Genomic DNA, 20,316 nt, shown 5'->3' on the forward strand with positions numbered 1-20,316 from the left:
CTAGCTCTGTGAAGAATGCTGGTGTTATTTTGATAGACATTGCATTGAACGTGTAGATTGCTTTAGGTAGTATTGACCTTTTAACAATATTTGTTCTTCCTATGGAGCATGGAATCTTTTTCCATTTTTTTGTGTCTTCTGCCATTTGCCTCATAAGCTTTCTATTGTTTTCAGTGTATAGATTTTCTGCCTCTTTGGTTAGATGTATTTCTAGGTATTTTATGGGTTTTTGGTGCAACTGAAGATGGGATCAATTCCTTGATTTCTATTTCTGTCGCTTCACTGTTGGTGTATAGGAATGCAGTTGATTTCTGTGCGTTGATTTTATATCCTGCAACTTTGTTGAATTCATGAATTAATTTTGGTAGTTTTTGGTGGAATCTTTTGGGTTTTCCATATAGAGTATCATGTCGTCTGTGAAGAGTGAATGTTTGACCTCCTCCTGGCTGATTTGGAAGCCTTTTATTTCTTTGTGTTGTCTGATGGCAGAGGCTAAGACTTCCAATACTATGTTGAGTAACAGTGGCGAGAGAGGACATCCCTGTCTTGTTCCTGACCTTAGGGAGAAAGCTCTCAGTTTTTCCCCATTGAGGATGATATTAGCATTGGGTCATTCATATATGACTTTTATGATCTCGAGGTATGCTCCTTCTATCCCTACTTTCTTGAGGGTTTTTATCAAGAAAGGATGCTGTATTTTGTCACATGTTTTCTCTGAGTCTGTTGAGAGGATCGTATGGGTCTTGTCCTTTCTTTTATTGATGTGATGATTCACATTATTTGCCTTGTGGGTATTGAACCAGCTCTGCATCCCAGGTATAAATCCCACTTGGTTGTGGTGAATCCTTTTTTTTTAATGTATTGTTGAATCCAGTTGCCTACTAACTTGTTGAGGATTTTTGCATCCATGTTCATACTTTTTAATGTATTCTTTTAATGTATTTAATGTATTTTAATGTATTGTTGGCTAACATCTTGGTGAGGAATTTTGCGTCCATGTTCATCAGGGAAATTGGTCTATAGTTCTCCTTTTTAGTGGGGTCTCTGGTTTTGGAATCAAGGTAATGCTGACTTCATAGGAAGAGTTTGGAAGTTTTCCTTCCATTTCTATGTTTTGGAACAGCTTCAAGAGAATAGGTGTTCACTCTTCATTAAATATTTGGTTGAATTCCCCCGGAAAGCCATCTGGCCCTGGACTCTGGGTTTTGACAGAGTTTTTATTAGTGATTCGATTTCCTTACTGGTAATGGGTGTGTTGAAATTTTGTATTTCTTCCTGTTTCAGTTTTGGTAGTGTATATGTTTCTAGGAATTTGTCCACTTCTTCCAGATTGCCCATTTTATTGGCATATAATTGCTCATAATATTCGCTTGTTATGGTTTTTATTTCTGCTGTGTTGGTTGTGAGCTCTCCTCTTTCATTCTTGATGTTATTTACTTGGGTCCTTTCCTTTTTCTTCTTGATCAAACTGGCTAGTGGTTTATCAATTGTGTTAATTCTTTCAAAGAAGAAGCTTCTGGTTTCATTGATCTGTTCTACTGTTTGTTTGTTTGTTTGGTTGGTTGGTTGGTTGTTTTCGATAACATTAATTTCTGCTCTAATCTGTATTATTTCCTGTCTTCTGCTGGTGTTAGGTTTTATTTGCTGTCCTTTTTCCAGCTCCATAAGGCGTAAGGTTAGGTTGTGTCTCTGCGATCTTTCTTCCTTCTTCAGGGAGGCCTGGATTGCTGTATACTTTCCTCTTATGACCTCCTTTGTTGCATCTCAGAGGTTTTGGGATGTGGTATTGTCATTTTCATTGACTTTGATAAGCTGTTTAATTTCCCTCTTAACTGCTGGGTTAGCCCATTCATTCTTTAGTAGGATGTTCTTCAGTCTCCAAGTATTTGTTACCTTTCCAATTTTTTTTTCTCGTGGTTGATTTTGAGTTCCATAGTGTAGTGGTCTGAAAATATGCACGGTGTGATCTCTATACTTTTGTACTTACTTAGGGCTGATTTGTGTCCCAGTATATGGCCAATTCTGGAGAACATTCCATGTGCACTTGTGAAGAATGTATATTCTATTGCTATAGGATGAAATGTTCTGAATATATCTGTGAAGTCCATCTGGTCCAGTGTGTCATTCAAAGCCATTGTGTCCTTCTTGATATTTTGATTGGACGATCTGTGCGTTGCTGTGACTGGGGTGTTGAAGTCTCCTACTATAACGGTATTACTATCAATGAGTTTCTTTATGTTTGTGATTAATTGAATTAAATATTTGGGTGCTGCCTCATTTGGCACATAAATGTTTACAATTGTTAGGTCTTCTTGGTGGGTAGACCCCTTGGTTATGACATAATGCCTTTTCTGCATCTCTCGATACATTATTTATTTTAAAGTCTAGATTGCCTGATAGAAGTGTGGCTACTCTGGCTTTCTTTTGTTGACCATTAGCATGATAGATGGTTCCCCATCCGCTTGTTTTCAATCTGAAGGTGTCTTTAGGTCTCAAGTGGGTCTCTTGTAAACAGCATATAGATGGTAATTGTTTTCTTACCCATTCTGTTACCGTATGTCTTTGGATTGGAGCATTGAGTACATTGACATTTAGAGTGAGTACTGAAAGATATGAATTTATTGCCATTATAATGCTTGTAGAATTGGAGTACTGGTGATCTTCTCTGGTCCTTTCTTTCTTGCTTTTGGTATGTATGTACGTACGTACGTATGTACGTACGTATGTGTGTATGTATGTGTGTGTGCATATATATGTGTATATATATTTGTATATATGTATACATATACGTATATGCGTGTATATATATGTATGTATGTGTGTGTGTGTGTATACATACATTTTTTTTTCATCTTCTCTCCCCTCGGAGAGTCCCCCTTAAAATTTTTTGCAGGGCTGGTTTAGTGGACACATGCTCCTTTAATTTTTGTCTGGGAATCTTTATCTTTCCTTTTACTTAGAATGACCATCTTGCTGGATAAAGAATTCTTGGCTGTCTATTTTTCTGATTCAGCACCTTAAAATATCCTGCCACTCCTTTCTGGCCTGCCGAGTTTCTGTGGATAGGTCTGCTGAAAAGCTGTTCTGTCTTCCCTTATAGTTTAGGGACCTTTTTCCCTTGCTGCTTTGATAAGTCTCTCCTTGCCTGACTGTTTTGTGAATTTGACTATGATACACGTTGTTGAGGGTCAGTTTTTATTGAATCTCATGGGGGTCCTCTGTGCTTCCTGGATTTTGATGTCTGTGTCTTTCCCCAGGTTAGCAAAGTTTTCTGCTGTGATTTGCTCACTTAACCCTTCTACCCCTATTTCTCTCTCTTCCTCCTCTGGGACCCCTATGATTCTGATGTCGTTACTTTTTAATGCGTCAGTGATTTCTCTAATTCTTAAATCGTACCCCTTTGCCTTAATCTCCCTCTTTTTCTCTGCTTTCTTATTCTCTATAAATTTGTCGTCTATATCGCTGATTCTCTTTTCTGCCTCATCCATGCTTGCTGCCCCTGCATCCATCCGTGATCACAGCTCAGTTATAGCATTTTTTTTAATTTAACTCTGGCTATTTTTTACTTCTTTTATCTCTGCACAAAGGGATTGTAGTCTGTTTTGGACCCCAGCCGGTATTCTTATTATCGTGATTCTAAATTCTGGTTCAGACATCTTGCTTGTATCTGTGTTGGTTAAATCCCTGGCTGTCGTTTCTTCGTGCTCTTTCTTTTGGGATGAATTCCTGCTGAATTCTGTGGTTCAGGTTGCGCAGAGTGTTGTGTTAATCCTCCAATCAGTTTTGTAGGTGTGTAGGATGGTTCAGTGTTCATCTCAACAATAATATTTTATAATGTAAATTGAAAATAGAGATTTGTACATAATGAGGCCCCAAATGTAGAAAACTAAGATGTTTTTCTATTCAAGTCCTATCTTTGGATTTAAGAAATATTTCACTACCCAAAGTCCTACTTCTCTTTAAAACATTGTTATATAATTTACATGCCATAAAATCTATCTGTTTTAACACACATATTTGATTGGTTTTTAGTATATTAATGACAATGTGCAGTCATTGCCCCTGTGCAGATTAGAACAACTTTTTAATGATTGACCGTTTTCAGTTTACCGTTACAGTTTTAATGCTTAGAAATGCCAGTGAGAGGCGCCTGGGTGGCGCAGTCGGTTAAGCGTCCGACTTCAGCCAGGTCGCGATCTCGCGGTCCGTGAGTTCGAGCCCCGCGTCGGGCTCTGGGCTGATGGCTCAGAGCCTGGAGCCTGTTTCTGATTCTGTGTCTCCCTCTCTCTCTGCCCCTCCCCAGTTCATGCTCTGTCTCTCTCTGTCCCAAAAATAAATAAACGTTGAAAAAAAAAAAAAAAGAAAAGAAATGCCAGTGAAAAATCTACAACCGAATATGTCATCTGTTAATAGCTTTTTTCATCTTCTGTTTTTATAATGAATTTAAATTTGAACAGAAAACGATTTATACTTCACATAAAGCATAATAATAAATGGTAAACTGGTAGTATGGATTGATTAAAATGTAGGAATTTATCACCACAGTTACTGGGAAGTGAGAGGTGAACTGCAATAGCATAGTTTTTAGATCTCCGAAGTTGAGGAATGCTGAAAAGTTATTAATTTATAAATTGGCAGATACGTAAATTATGGTATTTTATGAACCTTAGTTTCTTTATTTTATATGTTCTGTATGGTATATATATTTCTAGGATAGAGTTGGCAGAAAGTTTCTTTGGACGGTGAGGGTTCTTCAGGTAATGTTGAATAGAGAAAAGCAACATGTTGATATTGAAGTATTCTGATGCTGAACACGTGGCTTTTTAGAAGCAAATATACTGCCATATATCTTTGGCATTCTGGGGCTTTTATGCTTGTTTATTTATTTATCGAATGATTATATGTGTCCATATATTTGGGTATATTGTATACCTTCCTGTTCTTATGTAAAAAATCAGTATCTGGCACTTATCAGATATTTAATGTTTCTAAGTACAGTTGTATTTACAATGTGTAATTTTCTAATTCATGCACAGTAATAATCTGTATTACAAACTTATTTACCATAAATTTATGTGATGTATGTCTTGCGGCAATAATACGACATACACAGTGTGTTACAAGACAGCATTGTGACAGTGGAAAAACAAATAGTCCAGAGGAATAAATTACACTCTTTTTTCTGCCATCCATCTAATTATTTCTTAATAAACACTTACCGATACTACACTTACTTGCAAAGTTTAGGACTGTAGCATTTTTAATCCATAGTAAATGTCTTGGATGTAACAATCTGAAATTAATGTATCATTTAACGTATATCTGAGGTGGGTATTTGTATTGCTAATTTTGCTTTCATGTTTCTAATATTCAGGCTTAAACTTTCTTCTTGATGAAAACAGAATTGAGGATTTGTCTTTAGTCTACCAACTATTTAGTAGGATAGAATGTGGATTTCAAGTTCTTCTCCAGCATTGGATTGAGTATATCAAGGTATTTATTTAAAGAAGATGCTGCATTAAGTAATTTAGATTATATACGGCTAATTTTTCCCCCTTTAATGATGTATTGTTTATAATTTAGAACTTTCTATCTTTAAGACATGTTTAGCTTGAAATTGATGAAGAATCTATGTTCTAAGCCTTCTTGAAACTCTTATTTCTCTGTATATGTAAAGTCTTTCTCCCCCAAATAATACTTGCTTTTTGAAGGGGAAGAGTGGGGACATTATTTATTGGTGTAACATTTTCTTTTAGTGCCTCACATTTCTTTTACCACCTTAAATTTCTACTCTTCTGTTTCATAACAAGAATTTGTTATTGAAAAAGTCTGTAAGCATAAATTGTCTCAGAGAAACAGCGGGGAGAGGGTCGTCACCAGCCGAGTGTCCTCGTAAGTTCAATGTCTTTCAGTGAGTAATTAACTAATACTTTGTAAGTGGTAGACTAACATGAAATTTATTATTTTAACCATTTAGAGATAGGAAATTGGGTGAAATTTAGTTAATTCATAGATACAAACAATAGACGTAGAGACAGACAGAAAGTAGCTTAATAGATGCCAGAGGCTAAGAGGGGAAATGAAAGGAGCAGCTGCGTAAGCGTTGCTGGTTTCCACAAGCATCCTCCCTATTTAGCTCTGGAATATGTTCGTGATTTTTACAGAATCCTAGTACACATTGAGCAGTCACATTACTTACCTTCTCCCTGGAGGCTTTGGCAATTACTAATCAACTTTCTGTGAATACTGATTTTTCTGTTTTGGTTATTTCCTAGCAATTAAATCGTATGATATGTGGGTTTTTGTTTGTGCATTCCTTTACATAGGATGATCTTTCAGCAATGTTATAGGAGTCTTTTATCATTTTTAGTGTCAAAATAATATTCCACTGTATATCTGTACTACATTTTGTTCATCAGTTTGTAACTGGATGCACACTTGGATTGTTTCCACCTTTTGATTCCCAGCTTTACTATGGGGGGGGCAGGTATTGGGAATTGTTCTTAATTTAAAGTTTTATATAACTTCCAGGTAGTTAGCATACACTACAATATTAGTGTCAGATGTACAGTATAGAGATTCAGTCCTTCTGTACAATACATGTGCTCATCACAAGTACCTTTCCCATGCCCTTACCACCTCTTTTCTGTTCTCTAGAGTTAGAAATCTATTTCCAGTCTGTTTCTCTTTCATTTCTTCCTTTGCTCATTTGTTTAGTTTGTTAGGTTCTACATATGGTTGAAATCATGTGGTATTTCCCTTTCTCTGACTAACTTATTTTGCTTCTAGCTCCAAACATGTCATTACAAATGGCAAGATTTTATGCTTTTTTATGGCTTATATTCCATTTTGTATGTAGATCACTACATTCTTTTAATTTTTTAAATTCTTTTTAAATTTAAAATTTAAATTTAAATTTTTTTAAAAGTTAAATTAAATTAAATTCTTTTAATTTTTTAATGTTTATTTTTGAGAGAGAGAACACAAGTTGGGGAGGGGCAGAGAGAGAGGGAGACAGAATCTGAAGCGGGCTCCAGCCTCTGAGCTGTCAGCACAGAGCCTGATGCAGGGCTTGAACTCACAAATTGCGAAATCATGACCTGAGACAAAGTCAGATGTGTAAGCGACTGAGCCACCCATGCGTCCCTACATATACAACTACTTTTTTACTTGAAGTTGGTGAACATATTGACAGTTTCCATATTTTGGCTGTTATAAATAATCATAATCATAATCACCATAATAATAATAGTAATAATAAATGGTGTAAACATTGGGGTTCATGCATCATTTTGAAATAGTGTTTTTGTATTGTTTGGGTAGGTACCCAGTAGTGCAGTTGCTGGATTATATAGTCTGTTTTTACCTTTTTGAGAATCTGCATACTGTTTCCTAGAGTGGCTTCACCAGTTTGCATTCCCACTAACAGTGCAAGACAGTTCTTCCTCTTTCTCCATATCATCAAAAATACCTAGGGTTTCTTGTGTTGTTGATTTTATCCCTTCTGACAGGTGTGAGGTGATAGCTCATTGTAGCTTTGATTTGTATTTCTCTCATGATGACTGATGTTGAGCTTTTGGCCCTCTAATGTCTTTGGAAGAATGTCTGTTTATATTTTCTGCCATTTGTAGTTGGATTATCCATGTTTTGCTCTTCAGTTTTAACGTCTTTATATACTACGCTTTAACAGTTTTGTCGTTTTTAGATAGTTTCTCTATTCCAGTAGGTTGCTCTCGAGTTTTATTGATTGTTTCCTTCACCGTGCAGAAGCTTTTTATTTTTAGGTACTCCCAATAGTTTATTTCTGCTTTTCTTACCTTACCTCAGAAGACATTCTAGAAAAAAATTGGCTAAGGCTAATGTCAAAGAGGTTACTGCCTGTGCCATCTTCTAGGATCCTAATGGCTTCATGTCTCACGTTTTGGTCTTTCATCCATTTTGAATTTATTTATGTACATGGTGTGAGAAAGTGGTCCGGTTTCAATCCTTCTTATGTTGATATCCAGTTTTCCCAATACCATCTGTTGAAGAGACTAACTCACTATTCTTGCCTTCTTTGTGGACAGTCCATTGACCATATAATTATGCATTCACTTCTGGGGTTTCTGTTCTATTCCACAATCTTTGTGGCTATTTTTGTTCCAGGTCCATACTTTTTAATCTCTACAGCTTTGCAATATAACTTGATGTCTGGAATTGTGATGTCTTTAGCTTTCCTTTTCTTTTTCAAAGTTGCTTTGGCTCTTCAGGGTCTTTTGTGGTTCCATTCTTTTTAGGATTGTTTGTTTCAGCACTGTGAAAAGTGCTAATGGTATTTTGATAGGGAATACTTTAAATGTGTAGATTTCTCTGGGTAGTGTAGACATTTTAACAATATGTGTTCTCCAATCCATGAGCATGGGATTTTTTCCCATTTTTTTGTATTATCTTCGATTTCTTTCATCAGTGTTTTATAGTTTTCAGAGCACAGGTCTTTCACCTCTTTGGTTAGGTATATTCCTAGGTATCTTACTGCAATTGCAAATGGGAGTGCTTCCTCCTTAATTTCTGTTTATGTTGTTTCATTATTGGTGTATAGAAATGCAACAGATTTGTGTACATTGATTTGTATCTTGTGACTTTACGGAATTCATGTATCAGTTTTAGCAGTTTTTGGTGGAATGTTTTGGGTTTTGTAGAGTTATCATGTCACCTGCAAATAGAGAAAGTTTGTCTTTTTCCTTGCTGATTTGGATGCCTTTCCTTCCTTCCCTTCCCTTCCCTTCCCTTCCCTTCCCTTCCCTTCCCTTCCCTTCCCTTCCCTTCCCTTCCCTTCCCTTCCCTTCCCTTCCCTTCCCTCCCTCCCCTCTCTCTGTCTCTCTCCCCCCCTCTTTCTCTCTCTCTCTCTCTTTCTCTCTTTCTCTCTTTCTTTTCTTTCCTTTTGATTACTGAGGGTATGAATTTTAATACCGTGCTAACTAACATTAGTGGAGAGTGGACATCCCTGTCTTGTAAAGGGAAACCTGTCAGTTTTTCTTCATTGAGGATGATGCTAGCTATGTGTTTTTCACAATTGTCCTTTTTTATGTTGAAGTATATTCCCTGTAAATATTCTTATGAGGGATTTTTATCATGAGTGGATTTTTTTTTGGCAAATGCTTTTCTGTATCTGTTGAGATGATTATATGGTTCTTATCCTTTTCTTTATTAATGTGGAGTGTCATGTAGATTTGGGAATATTGAGCCAACCTTGAAACCCAGGAATAATCTGGTGAATGATTAGTTTAAGAAATTGTTGGATTATATTTGCTAGTATTTCATTGCTAAGTTTTGCATCCATGTCCATCAGGGATGTGGCCTGTAGTTCTCTCTCAGTGTAGTCTTCCTCTTATTTGGAATCAAGATAAAGCTGGTCTCATAGTACGAGTTTGGAAGTTATCCTTCCTTTTCTTTGTTTTGGAATAGTTTGAGAAGAATAGGTATTAACTCTTTTATTTTTTTATTTTTTAATATGAAATTTGTTGTCAAATTGGTTTCCATACAACACCCAGGACTCATACTCAATACCCATCACCCACCCTTCCCTCCCTCCCACCACCCCCTCCCTCCCATCCCCCAGCAACCCTCAGTTTGTTCACAGTTTTTAAGAGTCTCTTATGTTTTGGCTCCCTCCCTCTCTAACCTCTTTTTTATTTCGTCCCCTCCCCGTGGTCTTTTGTTAAGTTTCTCAGGATCCACATAAGAGTGAAAACATATGGTATCTGTCTTTCTCTGTATGACTTATTTCACTTAGCATAACACTCTCCACTTCCATCCATGTTGCTACAAAAGGCCATATTTCTTTCTTTGCCATTGCTTCGTAGTATTCCATTGTGTATGCAAACCACAATTTCTTTATCCATTCGTCAGTTGATGGACACTTGTGCTCTTTCCATAATTTGGCTATTGTCGAAAGTGCTACTATAAACAATGGGGTAAAAGTGCCCCTATGCATCAGCACTCCTGTATCCCTTGGTATTAACTCTTTTAAATGTTTAGTATAATTCATCTGTGAAACGTCTGTCCCTAGACTTTTAGTTTATTTGGAAAGATTTTGATGACAGATTCAGTTTCTTTTTGGTTATTGACCTGCTCAAGTTTTCACTTTGTTGTTGTTGGTTTTTTTTGTTTTTTTTTCATTGTCGCAACTTATGTTTCAAGGAATTTATCTCTTTCTTCTAGTTTGTCCAATTTTTTGGCCTATAGTTTGTCTAATATTCTTTTATTTTTTTTAATAATTTTGTGGCGTTGGTTGTTATTTCTCTACTTTTATTTGTGATTTTATTTATTTGGGTCCATTCTTTTTTCATTTTGATAAGCTTGGCTAGCGGTGCATCTTCTTTTTTTTTTTCAAAGAACTAGCGCCTGGTTTCATTGAGTTGCCTGATTTTTTTTTCTATATCATTTATTTCTGCTCTGGTCTTTATTATTTGCTTCCTTCTGCTGTCTTTAAAACTGCTTTTGTAGTATCCCAAAGGTTTTGTACTGTTGTGTTTTCATTTTCATTTGTTTCCATGTATTTTTTTTAATTTCTTCCTTAATTTCCTTTTATTGGAGAATTTAGTCAACTTACATCCAAACTAATTATCGCTAAATATGTACTTAGTAACATTTTGTTGCTTTTTTGTTTCTGGACATTTTTGTTTCTGTCACTTTTGATATCTCCTTTGCTCTCAAGGAGTCCCCTTTAATATTTCTTTCAGGGCTGGTTTAGTTTTATTTGTCTGGGAAACTAATTGGTCAAATTCCTTTAGTTTTATTTGGGAAACTCTTTCTGTCCCTCTCTTCTGAATGATACCTTGCTGGGTAGACTATTCTTGCCTGTAGGCTTTTCCAATTCAGTGTATTGTATATATCATCATTCCACGGCCTTTCTGGCTTGCTAACTTTCTGTTGAGAGATCTGCAGCTAGCCTTCTGGGTCTTTCCTTGTATAGTAGGGACTTTGTTGTCTTGCTGCTTTCAGGATTTTTTAATGCTATATTTTGCAAGTTTAATTGCAATATACCTTGGCGTTGTCCTGATCTTGTTGATTTTGATGGGGATTCTCTGTGTTTCCTGCATCCTGGATTTGGATGTCTGTTTCCTTCCCCAGATTAGGAAAGTTTTGAGCTATTATTCCTCAAATAAATGTTCTTCCCCCTTTTCTCTCTCTCCTTTTTCTGGAACTCCTGCAATATGGGTGTTACTACGTTTGATGGAGTTCTTGAAGTCTATTCTCATGTTCCGTAATTATTCTTTCTTTTGTTCAGCTTTATTATTTTCCATTTTTCTTCTCTAGGTCACTAAGTTATTTATCTCCTCATTCCAGTGCACTGTTCATTATATGAAGTGGGTTTTTAATCTCATCTGTTGCATCTTTCATTTTTGATTGATTCATTTTTAACACTTTTATCTCTGTGGTAAGGATGTCCCTGAGGTCTTCTGTTGTTTTGAATCCCAGTTTGTTTCCTTACGGATGTTCTAAATTCTCCATCAAGTATGTCATTTATATCTGTTTCACTTAGATCTCTCCTTGCCTTATCTTGTTCTTTCACTTGGAATAAATTCTTCCATGTTCACATTTTGTCTTCATTTCTGCCTCCTTCTCTGTGTTATAAAAGACACTTATGGCTCCCGATCCTGAGAGTAGTGGCTTTATGAAGAAGAGGTCATGTAGTACCCAGGGCCTGCCACTTCAGGGAGTGTCTCCACTGTGCTGTGCGTGCTTTGCCATTGTGTAGTGCTTCTCTGTCTTTCTGACGTATCTCCAGAGGCTGTTTTTGGTCTTTGGAAAGAATGTGGTGTGTGCTCTGGTATGCTTGTGACGTGAGGGCCGACACCACTTTTACCAGAACTGAAGCCTTGCAGGACTCTCTGGTTGGGAGATGTGGTGTGGGCAGGGCTTTATGCTGATTTTCTGTGGGAGGGACCTGGCATGCCACACTGGGACTGAGGCATGCTTGACTGAGAAAGGTGGTCTTGTCATAGTGTAGGGGTGTGCAACTTGGTGTAGCAAGTTAGGCAGTCATTGTAGGTTCCAGTTGGTTCTGGGTTTATGGTGAGGACTGGGGAAAGGAAATGAGGCTAGCCAGATCCTTTGTTCCTAGAGAGGTATCTGTGTGAATGCTGAATGCTGCCTCTCAGGGATAAACTCCAATAAGAGTGACTGAATAATGCCCGCGCCCCCCCTCCCCATGCCTCAGGTGACCTTCTAATCATTGTTTCCATGCCATCTACCTGCAAGCTGTTTGCCTGTACTTTCTCCAGGAGCAGTGCAGTACCCCTGGGCCCCATCTCAGCCAGCTGCTCTGACCTTTAATATTTGAGCCCCATTGGTCGCAAGAACTCAGAAAATTCAGACCCTCATTTTCCCAGACAGTGGTTTTGGGAGTCTTCCTCTGCAGCTCCATTCTCTCATTCTTCTCTGTGGCCAGGACGTCTGTAGCACCCTCTTTCCATGTCTACCCTAAACCACATCTCTGCACTTTCCTCCTTACTCAGTGTGGCCTCTTCTCTCCCTCTAGTTGTGGAGTTTGTTCTGTGAGTTTTCAGGTCAATGTCTGGGATATTTAGGATTACTTGATAATTATCTCGTTGTGTTCCTGTGTTGATGGGAGCCTGAGGTCCTCCTGCTCTGCTTCTGTCTTCCTCCAAGATTGGGAATAGGTTCTTAGGAACTTTTGTATTTATGTGAGATATACAAATATCTCTTGATATTGTTTGAATAAATGGTGTTTTCTGTGCATACCTGGAAATGGAATTGTTCTGTCATAGTCGAAAAAGTGGAATTGCTATGTTACATTGTAATTGAATAATCGTTAAGACTCTTTTCTACGGAGGTGTAGCATACTTTATTGCCATGGTGCTGTTTTCCCTTTTCTTCCATTTGTTGAAAATCAGGTTGAAGATGTATTGGAATTCATTTTTTCTTATGTCTTTTTTGTATTTGGAGGAAAAAGGCATCTGCATCCTGTGCTTTCCTTTGATTACAGTTTTGTTTTTTGTTTTTTTTTTTAACTGACTAATCCCTTACTTTAGGTCTATTTAGCTTATTTCTTTTTTCCACTTTGGTAGATTTTGTGCTTCTCAAAATGGGTCCCTGTCCATCTAGGTTATCTAATTTGTTGTTGTGAAATTGTTTACTCTTTGACCAACATCTCTACATTTCCTCCAACTCCAGCTTCTGGAAATCACCGTTCTACTCTGTATTTCTTTGAGCTCTATTTTTTAGTGAGGTTCCACATATACATGGTACCGTAAAGTATTTTTCTTTATGTCTCTGGCTTATTTAACTTAGCATATATCTTCCAGGTTCATCCGTTTTTTGCAAATGGCAGGATTTTCTTCTTTTTTTAAGTTACTTCTTCATTTTTAATTTACTTATGTATTTAAAGTATTATTTATATTTCAGTATTAAAAATATTTATATATACGTAAATATATTTCTTTCTTTCTTTCTTTCTTTCTTTCTTTCTTTCTTTCTTTCTTTCTTTCTTTCTTTCTTTCTTTCTTTCTTTCTTTCGGGATCCCATCAACACAGGAAGACAACTACATAATTATCAAATAATCCTAAATATCCCAGACATTGACCTGAAAACTCCCAGAACAAACCCCTCCCAAACGGAGGGGCCATCTGGATGGCCTCTTTGGGAAAGTGTCTTTTGTCCTGTCCTTTGCCCATTTCTTCACTGGATTATTTGTTTTTTTGGTGTTGAGTTTGATGTTGTTTATACATTTTAGATATTACCCTTTCTGTCCTTTGCAAATATCTTCTTCCATTCCACTGTGTTCCTTACAGTTTTGTTGATTGTTTCCTTTGCTGTGGAGAAGATTTTTATCTTCATGAGGTCCAGTAGTTCAGTTTTGTTTTTGTTTCCCTTGCCTCTGGAAAAATATCTAAGAAGTTGGTGCAGCCAAGGTCAGAATGGTTGTTGCCTGTGTTTTCTTCTAGGATTTGATGGCTTCCTGTCTTACATTTGGGTCTTTCATCCACTTGAGTTCATTTTCATGTATTTACAGTAAGAGAGAGGTCCAGGTTCATTCTTCTGAACGTTGCTGTCCAGTTTTCCCAACACCATTTGCTGAAAAGACTGTCTTTTTTCCATTGGATACAATTTCCTGTTTGTAAAACATTAGTTAGCCATACATTTGTGGGTCCGCTTATGGGTTTTCTTTTCTATTCCATTGATCCATGTGTCTGTGTTTGTGCAGTACCATACTGTATTGATGATTACAGCTTGGCAGTATACCTTGAAGTCCAGAGTTGTGGTACGTCTAGTTTTGGTTTTCTTTTATAACATTACTTTGATTATTTGGGGTCTTTTCTGGTCCTGTAAACATTTTAGAATTGTCTGTTCTAGCTCTCTGAATGTTTCTGGGGTTAGTTTGATAGGGATTGAATTGACTGCATAGATTGCTTTGGGTAGAATCGACATTTTAACAATATTTGTTTTCTCAGTTCAGGAGCATGGAATATTTTCCCATTTCTTTGTGTTTTCTATTTCTTTTCATCAACTTCCTATACTTTTCATCATATTGGATATTTTACCTATTTGGTTTGGTTTATTCCTAGGTATTTTATGGTTTTTGGTGCAATTGTATATGAGATTGATTCCTTGATTTCTCTTCTGCTTTATTATTGGTGTATAGAAATGCAGCCAGTTTCTTTGCGTTGACTTATATCTGGCATCTGTGCTTAATTCCAGTCAGTTTTAACATTTTTTGGTGGAGATTTTCAAGAGTTCTACATAGAGTGTCATGTAATCTGTGAAAGTGAATTTTGACTTCTTTCTGGCCAGTTTGTATGCCGTCTGTTCTTTTTTGTTGTCTGATTGCTGAGGCTTGCACTTCCAACACCGTATTGAACAACAGTGGTGAGAGCGGACATCCCTGTCATGTTCCTGACTTTAGGGGGAATACCCTACGTTCTTCCCCATTGAGGATGATAATAGGTGTGGATATTTTGTTTATGGCCTTTATATTGTTGAGGAATGTTAATTCTATCTCTACTTTCTTTTGAGTTTTCATTAAGAAAAGATGTTGTATTTTGTCAAACGCTTTTTCTGCATCTGTTGAGAGGATCATATAGTTCTTATCCTTTCCCTTTTTGATGGAGTGTATCACATTGAGATAATTGCAGATAGTGAGCCAGTCTTGCAGTCCAGGAATAAATTCCACTCGATCATGGTGAATAATTCTTTTAATGTATTATTGCATTTGTTTTCCTAGTGTCGTGTTGAGAGTTTTTGCATCCATGTTCGTCAGGGAAATTGGTCTGTAGTTTTCCTTTTTAGTGTTTTTTGTTTTTTAGGGTTTTAAAATCTAGGTGATGCTGGATTCATAGAATGAATATGGACGTTTTCCTTATTAACTCTTCTTGAAATGTTGGTAGCATGCCCTTGGGGAGCCATCTGTCTTTGGACTTTCGGTTTTTTGGGAAATTTTGTATTACTTATTCAGTGTCTTTACTGGCTGTGATTTGGTTCAAATTTTCTATTGCTCTTTCAGTGTTGTTAGTTTGTGTCTTTATTGGAATTTGTCCATTTTTTTCCAGATTGCCCAATTTGTTGGCATATAATTTCCTATAATAGTCACTAATTATTATTTGCGTGTCTGTGGTGTTGGTTGTGATACCTCCTCTTTCATTTGTGATTTTGATCTCTCCTGTTTTATTTGTGACTTTATGTATTTGGGTCCTTTCTGTTTTCTTTTTGACCAGTCTGGGCTTTATCAATTGTGTTCATTCTTTCAGAGAACCAGTTCCTGGTTTTGTTGATCTGTTGTACTTTTTTTTGTTATTTCAGTACCATTGATTTCTGCTCTAATCTTTATTATGTCTCTTCCTGTGCTGGATTTTGAGCATTATTTCTTTTAGCCAACTCCTTTAGGTATAAGGTGTTTTTGAGATGTTTCTTCCTTCTTTAGGAATGTTTGAATTGCTGTGTGCTTCCTGCATCCCAGAATTTTGAACTGTTGTGTTTTCATGTACTTAGGCTTCCATATACTTTTTGATTTGCTTTTTAATTTGGTCGTGAATTTCTAGGTTAACCCTTTGATTCTCTCCCTCTCTCTCAAGTTATGTATATAACTTGGATTCTATTTATAAATATATAATTTATGAATTCCCTTCATATTTTATGTATTTGTGAATATATGTTTATGTATAAAATAAATATATATTTTTACACATTTATATTTATTTATACATACGTATATAACTATATTCATTTATACATATGTATACAATTTATTTTTAAATTGGTATCTGTACAATACCAGTGCTCATCCCAACAGGTGCCCCCGTCAATGCCCATGACCCACTTTCCCCTCTCCCCCACCCCCAATCAACCCTCAGATTGTTCTCAGTATTTAAGAGTCTCATGGTTTCCCTGCTTCCCTCCCTGTAACTTTTTTTGCCCCTTCTCATCACCCATGGTCTTCTGTTAAGTTTCTCAGGATCCACATATGATTGAAACATAATGGTGTTTGTCTTTCTCTGCCTGACTTCATTTCACTTAGCATAATACTCTCCAGCTCCATCCACCTTGCCACAAATGGCCAGATTTCATTCTTTCTCATTGCCAAGTAGTATCCCATTGTATATATAAACCACATCTTCTTTATCCATTTGTCAGTTGATGGACACTTAGGCTCTTTCCATAATGCGGCTATTGTTGAAAGTGCTGCTATAAACGTTGGGGTACAAGTGCCCCTATGCATCATTACTCCTGTAACCCTTGGGTAAATTCCTAGCAGTGCTATTGTTGGGTCATAGGGTAGTTCTATTTTTAATTTTTTGAGGAACCTCCACACTGTTTTCCAGAGCAGCTACACCAGTTTGCATTCCCACCGACAGTGCAAGAGAGTTCCCATTTCTCCACATCCTCTCCAGCATCTGTAGCCTCCTGATTTGCTCATTTTAGCCACTCTGACTGGAGAGAGGTGGTATCTGAGTGTGGTTTTGATTTGTATTTCCCTGATGAGGAGTCATGTTGAGCATCTTTTCATGTGCCTGTTGGCCACATGGATGTCTTCTTTAGAAAAGTGTCTATTCATGTCTTCTGCTCATTTCCTCACTGGATTATTTGTTTTCCAGGTATGGAGTCTGGTGAGTTCATTATAGATTTTGGGTACTAGCCCTTTGTCCGATACGTCATTATAAATATCTTTTCCCATTCCGTTGGTTGCCTTCTATTTTTGTTGATTGTTTCCTTTGAAGTGCAGAAGCTCTCTGTCTACACGAGGTCCCAATAGTTCATTTTTGCTTTTAATTCCCTTGCCTTTTGAGATGCGTTGAGTAAGAAATTGTTGCAGCTGAGGTCAGAGAGGTTTTTTTTCCTGCTTTCTCCTCTAAGATTTTGATGGTTTCCTGTCTCACAGTCAGGTCCTCCACCCATTTTGAGTTTATTTTTGTGAATGGTGTAAGAAAATGGTCTAGTTTAATTCTTCTGCATGTTTCTGTTCAGTTCTCCCAGCACGATTTGTTAGAGAGACCGTCTGTTTTTCATTGGATATTCTTCCCTGCTTTGTCAAAGATTAGTTGAGCATGCATTTGTGGGTCCAGTTCTGGGATTTCTATTCTATTTCCTTGGTCTATGTGTCTGTTTTTGTGCCAATACCATACTGTCTTGACGATTACAGCTTTGTAGAGGCTAAAGTCTGGGATTGTGACGCCTCCCGCTTCAGTCTTCTTCTTCAATATTACTTTGGCTGTTCGGGGTCTTTTGTGGTTCCATACAAATTTTAGGATTCCTTATTCTAGCTTCGAGAAGAATTTTGATTGGGATTGGGATTGCATTGAATGCGTAGACTGCTTTGGGTAGTATTGACATTTCAACAATATTTACTCTGCGAATCCATGAGCTCGGGATGGTTTCCATTTCTTTGCATCTTCTTCAGTTTCCTTCATCAGCTTTCAATAGTTTTCAGCATACACGTCTTTTACATCTTTGGTTAGGTTTATTCCTAGGTATTTTATGATTCTTGGTGCAATTGTGAATGGGTTCAGTTTCTTTATTTCTCTTTATGTTGGTTAATTATTGGTGTATAAAAATGCACTTGATGTCTGTACATCGATTTTGTATCCTGCGACTTTGCTGAATTCATGTATCCATTCTGGCAGCCATTGGTGGAGTCTCTTGGGTTTTCCATGTAGGGTTATTATGTCATCTGCAAAAGTGAAAGCTTGACTTTAACTTTGCCACTTTTGATGCCTTTGGTTTCCTTTTGCTGTCTGATTGCTGATGCTACAACTTCCAACACTACGTTAAATAACAGCGGTGAGAGTGAACATCCCTGTCCTGTTACTGATCTCAGGGGGAAACCTCTCAGTGTTTCCGCATTGAGGATGATATTAGCTGTGGGCTTTTCATAAATGGCTTTTATGATGTTTAAGTATGTTCCTTCTATCGTGACATTTCCGAGCGTTTTTATTTAGAAAGGATGCTGAATTTTGTCAAATGCTTTTTCTGCATCGGTTGACAGGATCATATGGTTCTTTTCTTTTCTTTGGTTAATGTGATGTATGACATTGATTGATATACGAATGTCAACCAGCCCTGCAGCCCAGGAATGAATTCCACTTGATCATGGTGAATAATTATTTTTATATGCTGTAGAATTTGATTTGCTAGTATCTTGTTGAGAATTTGTGCGTCCATATTCATCAGGGATATTAGCCTGTAGTTTTGTTTTGTTTTGTTTTGTTTTGTTTTGTTTTGTTTTGTTTTGTTTTTGCTGGATCTCTGTCTCATTTGGGAATCAAAGTAATGGTGGCTTCATAGAATGGGTCTGGAAGTTTTCCTTCCCTTTCTATTTTTTTTTTCAACGTTTATTTATTTTTGGGACAGAGAGAGACAGAGCATGAACTGGGGAGGGGCAGAGAGAGAGGGAGACACAGAATCGGAAACAGGCTCCAGGCTCTGAGCCATCAGCCCAGAGCCCGACGCGGGGCTCGAACTCACGGACCGCGAGATCGTGACCTGGCTGAAGTCGGACGCTTAACCGACTGCGCCACCCAGGCGCCCCTCCCTTTCTATTTTTTTGAACAGCTTGAGAAGGATAGGTATTATCTCTGCTTTAAACGTCTTGTAGAATTCCCCTCGGAAGCCATCTGGTCCTGGACTCTTATTTGCTGGGAGATTTTTGATAAGTGATTCAATTTCTTTGCTGGTTACGGGTCTATTCAAGTTTTCTATTTCTTCCTGTTTCAGTTTTGGAAGTGTGTGGGTGCTTAGGAATATGTCCATTTCTTCCAGGGTATCCAGTTTGTTGGCAAATCATTTTTCATAGCATTCCCTGATAATTGCTTGTATTTCTGAGGGATTGGTTGTCATAATTCCATTTTCATTCATGATTTTATCTATTTGGGTCATCTCCCTTTTCTTTTTGAGAAGCCTGGCTAGAGGTTTATCAATTTTGTTTCTTTTTCCAAAAAACAAACAACTCTTGTTTGCATTGATCTGCTCTACAGTTTTTTAGATTCTATATTGTTTATTTCTGCTCTGATCTTTATCATTTCTCTTCTTCTGCGGGTTTGGAGTGCTTTTGCTGTTCTGCTTCTAGTTCCTTTAGGTGTGCTGTTAGATTTTGTATTTGGCATTTTCTTGTTTCTTGACATAGGCCTGGATTGCAATGTATTTTCCTCTCAGGACTGCCTTCGCTGCATCCCAAAGCATTTGGATTGTTGTATTTTCATTTAGATTTGTTTCCATATATTTTTCAGTTCCTTCACTAATCGTCTGGTTGACCCGTTCATTCTTTAGTAGGGTGTTCTTTAACGTCCGTGCTTTTGGAGGTTTTCCAGACTTTTTCTTATGCTCGATTTCAAGTTTCCTAGCATTATGACCTGAAAGTGTGCATGGTATGATCTTTATACTTATTAAGGACTGTGTTGTGACCCAGTATGTCATGTATCTTGGAGAAAGTTCCATGTGCACTCGAGAAGAAAGTATATTCTGTTGCTTTGGAATGCAGAGTTCTAAATATATCGGTCAAGTCCGTCTGGTCCAATGGATCATTCAGGGCCCTTTCTGCTTTTTGATCCTGTGTAGATGATCAATCCTTTGTTGCATGTGGGGTATTAAACTCCCCCTGCCATTATCACATTCTTATCAATAAGGTTGCTTATGTTTGTGATTCATTGTTTTAGATATTTGGGGGCTCCAGAATTTGGTGCATAGACATTTATAATTGTTAGCTCTTCCTTATGTATAGACCCTGTAATTATTATATAATGCCCTTCTTCATTTCTTCTTAGTTTTAATTTAATGTCTAGTTTTTCTGATATAAGTATGGCTACTCAAGCTTTCTTTTGACT

At 37.2% G+C, this 20,316-nt stretch overlaps 1 protein-coding gene across 1 annotated transcript in view; it reads left to right on the forward strand.

Moving 5' to 3' along the window:
* The window catches only part of LOC124525807 (cullin-4B-like), a 120,230-nt gene that overhangs the window by 20,395 nt on the left and 79,519 nt on the right, over nucleotides 1–20,316 (forward strand). The window contains exon 10 of the mRNA XM_047098389.1: nucleotides 5,375–5,493. Within this exon, the coding sequence (XP_046954345.1) occupies nucleotides 5,375–5,493 (119 nt within the window). The remainder of the gene's footprint in view (nucleotides 1–5,374; nucleotides 5,494–20,316) is intronic.

Source organism: Lynx rufus, unplaced genomic scaffold (genome assembly GCF_022079265.1).
Source record: "Lynx rufus isolate CCGP_SWC_20201006 ecotype Redwood Valley unplaced genomic scaffold, mLynRuf1.p SCAF_48, whole genome shotgun sequence".
NCBI lineage: Eukaryota > Metazoa > Chordata > Mammalia > Carnivora > Felidae > Lynx > Lynx rufus.